The sequence below is a fragment of the Vombatus ursinus genome, unplaced genomic scaffold (genome assembly GCF_900497805.2).
Source record: "Vombatus ursinus unplaced genomic scaffold, bare-nosed wombat genome assembly UNPS02014460.1, whole genome shotgun sequence".
Taxonomy (NCBI): domain Eukaryota; kingdom Metazoa; phylum Chordata; class Mammalia; order Diprotodontia; family Vombatidae; genus Vombatus; species Vombatus ursinus.
The window spans coordinates 149,951-161,274 of record NW_020954238.1 but is presented as its reverse complement, the minus strand read 5'-3'; the positions used below and the strand labels follow the sequence as shown (position 1 = coordinate 161,274).

The 11,324-nt window shown below is 39.3% G+C and overlaps 1 protein-coding gene across 1 annotated transcript; it reads left to right on the top strand.

The window, feature by feature from the left end:
- Positions 1-10,140: 10,140 nt before the first annotated feature.
- Positions 10,141-11,079, top strand: LOC114042467 (olfactory receptor 2L5-like). The gene has a single exon (XM_027861155.1). It carries the CDS (start codon positions 10,141-10,143, stop codon positions 11,077-11,079), a length of 939 nt encoding a protein of 312 aa, XP_027716956.1.
- Positions 11,080-11,324: the final 245 nt, after the last annotated feature.

Sequence of the window (11,324 nt, the reverse complement as noted above, 5' to 3'; positions counted from 1 at the left end):
ATTAATGACAATGAGAGATATTCCCCAGGTGATAAATGATCAAAGGTATTAACAGGCAATTTTACAGAGGAGAGAATTCAAGCTATCAATAGCCATATTTTTAAAAAACCCTATGAGACAAGTGCTAATACCGTCCTCTTAAGATTGAGGAAACTGAGGCTGAGAGAGGTTAAGGTGCTTGTCCAGGGTCACACAGATAGGCAGTTTCCCAAACAGGATTCTAATTCCAAGCTTCCTGACTCTGAGTCTAGCACAATAACCACTGCCCTACCAAGCACTGTCCAATATGCAGAGGATTTTTCTCTCAACTGGTCTTTGATGGAGGCAGATCAAGTGTTGGTATTCATTTTACTGTTGAGTCAAGAGAACAAGAATCCAGTAAGTACTAGAGATGGGACTAAAGCCACAGTGTAATTGTTATTTCAAGTCCACTCTCCTCATCATGACATCCCACCTCCCTTGGAATTTTAATTAGAAAAAAGGAATGACTCTCAGATATAAATGTGAGAGATCTTATAAGTAGAGAAGTCTGTAATCTCCTTAGAAGGAAAATAAGTCCTCCTTTGCCATGGAGAAGGAAGGAATGCTTCTCCTTTGGAGCAGGGAGGAGGTTGCATTTTGAAACCCTGCTGGGTCCAGAGACAGAGAGGTAGTTGGTGATTCTGTATCATATACATGTGGGGGATCAGAGCATCAAGGACAGGAGCGATGGGATTGTAGTTGGCTCCAGATTGTACCAAAGGATTAAAATCCTTCAAGCAAGGTGAGAGGAGGATTAGACCTGTTTGAGATAATGGAGGAAGGGATGAAGATGTAGATTTTCCTGTCTGACCTCCAAGGTGTATGTTTGTATGAGTTTCTTTGTGTGTATATATGTGTTTGTGTTTGTGAGTACAGATGTGGATAAGGGGGAGGTAGAAGAGTCAGTGTATGTCTGAGTAGAGCAACCTCAGGTATTCTTAGAGGGGAGGCCAGGGTAGTGTTTGCTATGGTCTGAGCTGTTCTGGTTCTGGCACTGACCATGGGACTTCCTTGATTTCATTGGACCTTCAACAGTAACATAAGGAAAGTGTATTGTGTTGTCTGGAAGATCCTAGGAGTCATTGTGCCCCAATAGATTTCAGGAACCATAAACTCAATGGCTAGTGAAAATAGGGGATCCCCATTTCATCCCACAATACCTCTAACAGGTAGCAATACATATGAAATATCAATATGCCCATTGGACTGTTGAGTGCCCTGAGAAGTGAAGGGAATTTCAGCTGGTTGAGCAAGTCCTCTCAGGGCCAGGATTCAAGTCTCCCATCACTAGCTCTGGTGGTCTTGTCTTTGGGTCGGACTGCCTCTCCTGAAATGAAAAGAAAAGAGCCTTCCAGTCAGGACTGTGCTAGTAAAGGTCTAACAACTGACTCTCCCAAAAAATCATACTTGACACTATTTTTATTATAATCTGAATTATTAGCATTTTGATCACTTTAATTCCAGACAATCAACAAAACAGTAAATTGTGCCCTGATTTGTAGCAATTTCTGGATTTCCAAGGTGTAAATATTCACACTGAAAATTTCACAGTCTGCTCTTCTGATGGAATTGAAGCTGGCCCCAGCACACCTCAGCTTCGAATTCTGCAATTCTAAAACTGCCCGCGTTGACACACATGTATCTTGCCCTCCTCATTCTACCAAGGACCTTCAATGTCAAGTTAAGCAAGTCCCTTCTCATATCTGGAAATTACTCTGATAATTTTAAAGTGAAGGGGTGGGAGTAGCCAAGGTCTAAAAGGTATAACCAGCTCAGAAATTCTCTTCTCAATGCATTTTTCAGTGATTGTCAGTGTATTCCCTTTTGGTCTGTTCTGTGTGAAAGTACAAGCCAACAATCATCTCCAGAGAGAAGACCATATGTGGATGATGGCATGTTTCTATGTCAGGTGCCAGGGATATACAAGCAAATGAGCTCTGGGGAAGTGTTTGGGGCAGAGATGGCAGATGCTTATAGAGGAGGTCTCTGAGGACTTGGGCAGCACAATCACTGCAGGAGGAGATGGGAGCACACCTGACAGAACCAGAGAACACATATAGGATGTCAGATCTGTCTTTCCCTGCAGCAGCTACATTCAGGACTTGAATCAGGACCAGCTGAGCTGTACCAGCCTCCTACTCTGTTAGTCATCCTCCCTTATAAAGGTAAGAGGGGCATCAAAACTGGGATCACTGGGATTACACATTTAGAATTGGAAAGACACTTTGAGATCATCAGGTCCAACTTGCTCATTTTACAGATGAGAAAACTGAGGCCAAGGGAGGATAATGTGCTTTCCCAAGTTCTCCTAACCAATAACTCTCTGAGCTAGAATTAAAAGTCAGGCCATTTTGACTCCAAGTTCATTGCCGCATGCTCTATGCCAAGCAAGTATGGGGATGATCTGTACAAAGTCATTGCCAATTTCCATTGAGGACTAGATGTTAAGACATACTTCAAAAGATAATTACTAATAGCAGTTCACATTTTTACAGTATATTTCCTTATGCAGAACATTTCTTTTTCAAGAGCCCTTTGATATGGAAAATCCAAATATTTGTACCTAACTGAGAGAATTGAGGTTCACAGAAATGTGATAAGTTTCAGAGGTGTGACTAAAACCCAGGTGTTCATCTGTTTTATAATTATTTCAAATCAACTCTCTCCACCATGTGATGCTGCCTTCCCTGAAATTTAAAAGGACATACTCCCAGATGTGGAGAAGTGACTAATAGACACTGTGGAGCATCTTTCTCTGAGGATCTCCACAACAAACAGGTTCTCTGGCCCTCCTACAATGTAGTAAGGAGGTCACCTTTGGTAGACCATTCTGACATAAAGAATCTGTGATTGCTACGAAATAAGTAAATCCATATTGTTTTATTTCCTTAAGTTAGCAGCATGTAACATGTTACATGGAGCCAGAGCTTGAAGTCTAACTGAATCAAACAATTTTAGCAGGACATTTAAACCCTGACTCAGGATGTCTCTGTTAATTAATAGGTAAATGTCAGATCCAGGATGTTTGTGTTTCTTTTACCACCAAGTTGAGAAAAATTCCCATTATTCAAGGTAGTGTCTGGGTTAAAAGCGCCTTAGTGGTCATAAACAGAAATATGCTCTGGATCACCTTTAGCTGTTGACAGAAGAAGGGGCGTTCTCTGTTCACTCATGAAAAAAAAGAGTAATTCAGGTTTTTGGCCCTTATTGGGGCTTTATTGATCTTAAATGACGATCATTTCCTTCCTTAGGTCAAAGGTAAGCTGAAGGCTTCACCTGTAGACCAAAGAAAGGTGTGAGAAAAACCTTTCTCAGGGGGTGGGAAGAAATGTCCACTTGGAAGAGTGTCTTCAGATGATCCCGGAGTCCACATTCAGATGTTGGCAGCTATGGCAGTAGTCACATAGACCTGTTAGGGGCTCTTAAAAGATGTATGACTTGATAATTGACAGAAAACAGCATAAAATAAGTCCTTAGTTAAAGACCCATAGAGATAGTTCAGTTTCCCAGTCACACAGGGCTAGGTTCAAACAATACAACAGAGTTTTTCTTATAATTCACAAAATTGCATAATTACATCAAGTCAGGTACAGATTAAACCACTTAGAGTGCTCACAAGACTAGTTTTGAGAAGGGAGATTTACATGCCACCAAGATAACCAAGAAAACCTTAAACATGAACCATACAAATCAATACAATCTTTACTACCATTGTTAACTAACATTAAGTTTCTTGTATCCCAGTAACCTATTCCCAATGTCTATTTTAACAATATCTTTTGAATCCCAGATGTCTAATATACAATAGGTTTTATTCTTAGACATTACAAAAAGAGAGTTCTGCTTCTCTGGTTTAGATCTAGACTTTCCTAGGTAATTCTGATTTAGTATAAATTAGTACAGTCACGTAAATTTGGTTCTCTATTTTTGAAACTTCAGTTTATATATCATCTGCTGCTTCTGCTCTCTAAATCCTATACCTGGTATGAGAATCTTTTAAAATGTGAAGGTCCAACCATAAAATGAGCTCTGCTACCTTTTAAAATTACCAGACAGATACTTTAATAAAGGAGAAATAATTTCACTTACTTTCATCACTATCTTACACAATTTCTGTGTAAAAATCCAAATCTGAGATCTTATTACCTAAACATGCTTAAAGCTTGGATTTCCATGATAGATACATTTTGGAAGCCAATCATGTACATCTGTATATAATTCTTAGAGGAATCAGCCTAATCCTTGTTGCTTTTCTCAAAATTTGCTATTCTTTTTAATTAGACATCTATCGTATTACATCTTTGTCTTATTACTTTGTCTAATCATTTCGTCCTTAGGAGGATGTTATCCCTATATTATTATTATTTGGCCATGAATGTATGTTAAAATTGTAAGCTATTCACACTTGATGCCTACTATGATAACTCAGAAATGTTCCAGTATCCATCTATTATTTTAATAAATTTAGTGCTGTACTTACAGAACTTCTTGATTATAGAAATTTGCTATAAAAGAAAAGGAGGGACAATGTCATATCATATCAGAAGGAAAGAACTTCCTTAGGTCTATTTGCTTCCAGGCATAAGTAATATCTGATAGCCAATCATGTAGTCACTGGTTGTTAAAAGCAGAGCTCAGGATTAATCAGGTGGGGAATTTTCTTTCTCAGAAAAGAAGTAGCACAATTGGGAAATAGAGTCAGGAAGATCCTACCGAGGCTGTGTCTAAGGTCATCCTCAAAACTCTTCCCAGGCACAGACATCCACCTTTAGCAGTTCTCAGCCTGCAGCACAGTCCAATCAACTATTGACTTCATGACAACTCAGACAATTATCCCTGCAATCAAAGCTCAAAACAATAGGAAATTGCTGTCCCATAAAATCATATATCCTGGAAAATGAGAATTTAATCTCACATTGGTAATAGTAGGAGACTGATCACAGAAAAAAATACTACTGCTCTCATAATTCCTTTAAACAATGGGAACATCTTAAGGTGAGTCTTAAGCAGTTTGCATAAAGTTCTGCACATGTTCTAATTCCAGATTAAAAATAATATTAGATTTCCCATTAAGTTAACACAAAAGAGCTCACAAAGTGCTACTCTAGTATCCTAGCCCTTAAACAAAACAAAGAGGTTCCGGACTAACCTCACAAGTTGATGTATTTATGTCCTTGTTCACAAGCTTGTTTATTCTTCTCTGATTATACTCACTCTGGAAGAATGAGTCGCCTCAGGATCTGAATCTTATACATATAAGTTCAAACACTAATTGAACTCTTGCTTAGGCACAGAAGCAATACAGATTCAGATCAAAACAGCAAGATATCTTCTGCTTTACAGCTTATTACAATAATTAAGCAAAAAATTATCTTGCAAATGAAAATTTAGTAGGCCTTCAAGAAATCAAAATAAGAGATTTCTTTTTTCAAAGCATTTCTTCTAAAGGTATTTCCCTTCTTTAAAAACAGTTTAAAATTTATCCTGATGTTAAGAAGAATAATCACCAAACTTATCTCTCTTTTCTACCTTTAATCAAAAATAAACCTTTAAAATTGGAATTCATTAGAACTAAGTTGGTATAAAATTGCTTAAGTAACAAATAAATTCCCCAAGTATTATAAAAAATTAAATTCCTAGGTATTACAGAATTCCTGGATATCACGAAATTCCTTAGTCAAAAAGGTGTTTACAATGGAGAAGAAATTCACTTTTTATAAGCCATGAAAAACATACCCAATTAAATTAGCCTTATTACAATAACAAATATTACCAAGCCTTTAAAAATTTACTCAGTATTTTTCCTTTGTCTTTAAACACATCACTGAAAATTAGGAAAATCTATTACATTCTGAAATCTCACATAGATAGTGAATGTGGTAGTCCGTAAATCTGCAAATTAACATATCCCCAGGATTCTCATTTACTCAGGAATTCCACAACACAGGAAAGTTCTACAGAGTTGATAAGAATTTTAGGTGAAACTTCCTCTTAAAGGTAAATAAAACTTGGAAGTTTATTCTAACACATTCATTCTCCCTGATTTTTGGGGGTGGGGGAGGTAAAGATTCTTGATCTAACATCTCCAGATTCTGAGAGAAATTTCTTTTTTTAACAACATAGCCGGTACAATTTGTTTACCAGATTACATTATATAAAAAAATTCAGAAATATACCCATGCCATAAGCAATTATTTTGTATTTAAAACTTGAAATAGAACCAATTAATTACCTGCTTATAACTAAATATACCTCATTAAATATTAAGTTTTCAAATTATCAAATTTTATCACATCCTTTTAAAAGACTAATGCATATGCACCATTTCTACATCACAATGGTCTCTCAAATTTTACAATCTAAGAGAGTTGTAGGAAAACAATACAATTCAGAAACATAGTAATAACACAAACAATAAACTTCAGATGACATCAGTGGCATTTCCAGATGATCACATATAGAGATTATTGATCTTATCACTCATGGTATTTTTAAAAAACCACTTCAAAGTTATCAGGTATGGAATAATTACATTAAATTAGAGAGACAATAATGTCATCTAACATATGCCAGTCATCATTTTAAGTACTTTATAATCATTATATCATTTTGATCCTGTAACAACAACCATTAGGATTTTTCCCTTTACAAATCAGGAAACAAGGTAAACAGAGATAAAATAACTTGCCATAAATTCCGAAACTGGAACAGAGAAGCATGGGGCTTACCAAGAGTAGAAGTTGACTTCTCACCTCATAACACTATTGCCAGGCCTTCCAGGAGCTGGGGTGGCTGATACCAGGACCTTCCCACTTGGTGATAATTCTTGGTGGCAGGGCCTAGCGAATCTCATCATAGTTCCGACCTGCCCACTTCAACCCTCCCCACAGCTGCAGAATTTACTAAGGCTGGTGCCATTTGCAGCTGCTAGGGCAGCATGGGCAGAATGTATTGAACCTGGATGTTACTCAGGGGTGGGCTGCAAGGTGCCCAGGGGCACCAGGCTGATAGCAGACTACCACAGCTAGTCTGTGATAGCTGCCCCTGCCCTCCTTTTGCCAAGTGGGGAGGGCTGATTTAAGTTTTCCCTACATTTCTCCAGCATTCTCTTTTCTTTTACAGTCCCCATATTGAGATGCTTACCTCTGAAGAAGGAGTAGAGAATGCTGAGGAATCAGGATTGGGAGGAGATGTTTTAGCAGAGGGTGAGCTCCTGGAATTACCCCCAGTATCAGAAGTTTTCTTCAACAGTCCCAAAATGATCAATTTCCCAACTTCTTAATGATTAATCTCAAAACCTCCAGAATCTGTTAAGATGTCTTTAGCTGTATCTAACTTTTCACTGTAGGTCTAGGTTGGCCAGGCCCGGACCCACAAGGAAAGGAGTTTTATAGGTTTGTTGTTTTCCAAGCTGCAGCCCTTAGAAATCTCTGGCTGCCTGCATTTTAAATCTTACAAGGTACAGATACAAAGGCACACGCTGACAGACAAATTGACAGGACAAATACAATACAAACATAATGACACAGTGCACACTTAATGACAGAGAGAGAGGGAATTAGAGCCTTGTTAGAAAACCCCCAACAGGAATTGGCTATTTCTTATTATTCCAAGGAAGGGGGGGGTTTGGAGAATTTGCAAGGATCCAGGACCTGAGAGTGTAACTGGATCCTTTGAGCCTTCCTCAAAGTACCCCTGAGACGGCAGATTTAAAGGGGCAAGTCCCAATGAAGTTAAGTTCTGGGATCTGAGTACCTGTCAAGACCATAGCCTTTAAAGGAAAAGGCGGGGAGGAAGGGATTATTCAGAGCCTGGGAAAGACTGCTGAAGCAGCTTTGCTAGCCTTAAGGGAAGAGGCTTCTGCCTTTCCTTCTCCCTCAGCCATCTCAGTAGCCCAACGATGAAAACTTTCCCACTTCTGGCTAGATGTTTTGTTGGACTTTAAACTTAATATGGTTTTAAGATAAAGTAACTTTGACCAGTCAAAAGAACCCCATTGTGGTCAACATAAATTGGGGCTACCTTTAGTTAACTGACATCAGCGCTAGCAGTACTTGTGATCACCAGATTGGCAATGGCTTAACATATGAGAGGAGGTGGAATTATTAGTTTCTGATTGACCCACAGCCCATTTCTCTAGATCAATCCTTACCAGAAGGGATCTAATTGATACAGTAGCCAGAGTTTCTGAACTTTGATTTGATTCCCAACCCCAGAGCAAGCTTAAAGGGAATTTTCTTTCGACTTCAACCAAACTAGTGGGAGGTCCATGGAAACTGGGAATAGAAGACACTGACCAGCTCCATCAAGGTTAGGACTCCAGGAGAAAAATGGATCTTGAGGCACCTGAGCCACTAAGCATTGCCAGGGTGGGCTGGGGTTTTCTCCCATTGCTTCAGGTCCATCTCACATCACAGCACCATTACTGTCAACCAGAAAGTGGGTTAAAGAGACAGCAAGCTAGGTGATAAGTAAATCCATATTGTTTCATTCCCTTAAGTTAGCCGCATGTAACATGGAGCCAGAGCTTGAACTCTGACTGAATCAAGCAATTGTAGCAGGACATTTAAACCCTGACTCAGGATATCTGTGTTAATTGATAGGAAATGTCAGATCTAGGATGTTTGTGTTTTCTTTACCATCAAGATGAGAAAAATTCCCATTATTCAAGGTAATGTCTGGGTTAAAGGAGCCTTAGTGGTCATAGACAGAAGAATTCTTTTGATCACCTTTACCTGTTGACACGAGAAGGGGTATTCTCAGTTCACTCAGGAAGAAAAGATTAATTCAGGTTTTTGGCCCTTATTGGGGCTCAATTGATCTTAAATGATTATCACCTTAGAGTCAGGCAGTATGCCATCTTCTGAGCCAGGCTACCTCTGACACAGATGCCAGGCAATCCATTCCTCACATCGAACCTCTGACCCCCGGCTTCATACCTCAAAAGAAAGGTATTCTGTACCTGATTCCCCAGCTCTATACCACGACTGTTAGGCAGCTAGGAACAATTACTATACTTCATGATAGAAGAATGTCCAGAATTCAATCAATTGATTCCTTTCCATGAAAGTGAAGGACAGCCATGATGAAGAGCAGGGTGATATCAGGAAAGGCTTATTTCTTCAAAAGATGCTGAGTTAGAGAAGAAATTAGAGCCTGTCTATGCATTCTCTGTGTATGTATGTATATGTATTTGTGTATGTGCCCACAGACACATAAGTGGTGGAGAAGTGGGGACATGCAGAGTTTTCTGATAATTACTTAATTCAGTGAATCTATTCCATTTCCCAACATTATTTTTGACAAATAGACCTTTTCCCCTCCCTCAGATATCACTTACTCTTCATTGGAAAAAATTAGTTCTCTTTTAGCACCTCAACCAGGGTTTTCATGGGGTGGATCAGATAGATTAGACACCTCCCATGTTCCATCTCTATTCCCTTACTGACACTAATAACATTTAGAATAAGGAATAAGCTGAGATTAATACTAATTGTTGCTTAGCTGTTTTAGTCATGGCCAATGCTTTCTGATCCCATTTGGGGTTTCCTTGGCAAAGATATTGCAGTGGTTTGCCATTTGAAACTGAGGTCAACAAAATTAAGTGACTTTCCCAAGGTCACAGAAATAGTCAGTGTTTGAGGCCACATTTAAACTTGAATCATCCTAACCTCAGGCCCAGGATTTTCTCCACTTTGCCAGCTAGATTTTATAATAATAATAGGAACAACAACAATAATACATATTTACATACTGTTTTAAGGTTTTCAAAGCACTGCACATATGTTATCTCAGAAATAATCTTATGGAGCATCCTATTCTTTACATTTTACAGGTGATGAAACTGAGGCACAAAGAGGCTGACTTTCCCAGAGTCACACAGCTACCAAATGTCTGAGGCCAAATTTGAAGTGAGATCTTCCTGGCTCCAAGTCCACTGTTCTTATCCAATATACAGCCTAGCTGCTGAAAATCAAAGCATCAGAATACACAATCATTGCTAATGTACACATGAATAGGGAAATTCTAGGAAAACCAAAGGGAGCTTGGCTCCACAGCAGTTTCTTTCCATTCCCTCCATTCTATCTTACAGGAAAACCATTGCAGAAACATCCTCCTATGGAGGGATGGAATCAAACCACCTCTGCTTTCTTCTTACTGGGGCTGTTTCCCCCAACAAAAATTGGCCTCCTCCTCTTCCTCCTGGTCATCCTCATCTTCCTAATTGGGTGCTTGGGTAACTCAACCATGATTCTCCTCATCTGGATGGATCACCACCTCCACACCCCCATGTACTTCCTGCTCAGTCAGCTCTCTCTCATGGACCTCATGTACATTTGCAGTACAGTTCCCAAGATGGCTATCAACTTCCTGTCTGGGGACAATTCCATTTCTTTGGTGGCTTGTGGATTCCAAAGTTTCTGTTTTCTACTCATAGCTGGTAGTGAAGCGTTTCTCCTAGCATCTATGGCCATTGACCGTTATGTAGCCATTTGTCACCCCCTCAATTATCCCATTCTCATGAACAAGAGAATTTGCTTGCTGTTGGTTGCTGGGTCCTGGTTCTCTTCATCCATCAATTCCATTTGCCATACAATGTATGTATTCTCTATGCCCTATTGTAAGTCAAGAATCATTAATCATTTTTTTTGTGATATCCCAGCCATGGTGCCTCTGGCTTGCACGGATACCAGGGCCTACGAGTACACTGTGTTCTTCAGCACCTACCTGTTTCTTTTTGTCCCTTTCCTTGGCATCATGGCTTCCTATGGTCGGGTTCTCTACACAATCCATCATATGCACTCATCACAGGGGAGAAAGAAAGCTTTCACCACTTGTTCCACCCACCTGACTGTGGTGGCATTCTACTGTGTCCCATTTATGTATACATATCTAACGCCTTCATCTTTGCGTTCCCCAGAAGAGAACAAGAACTTGGCTGTCTTCTACACCATCCTCACTCCTATGCTCAACCCCATCATCTATAGCCTGAGGAATAAGGAGGTGTTGGGGGCCCTTCAGAGACTCTTTGGGAGATACTTATTCCAAAAAGTGTAGCTGGGACATAAAGTCACATAAATAAATCAAACAGAAAATCTTACCTGACATGTAGCTGGATGATTTCATTTGACAGACTAGACACAGGCTGTTCATTAGTCCTCAGCAATCATTGTTATTAAATTAAATTTTATTTTTCTCAATTAATATATATTTACTTTCTCTCTCTCTCTCTCTCTCTCTCTCTCTCTCTCTCTCTCTCTCCCTCTCCCTCTCTCTGCTATGTTCCTCTAGAAACAACCAAA

Coding starts and splice junctions, on each gene's coding strand:
- LOC114042467 (XM_027861155.1), top strand. CDS start 10,141: ATGGAGGGATGGAATCAAACCACCTCTGCTTTCTTCTTACTGGGGCTG.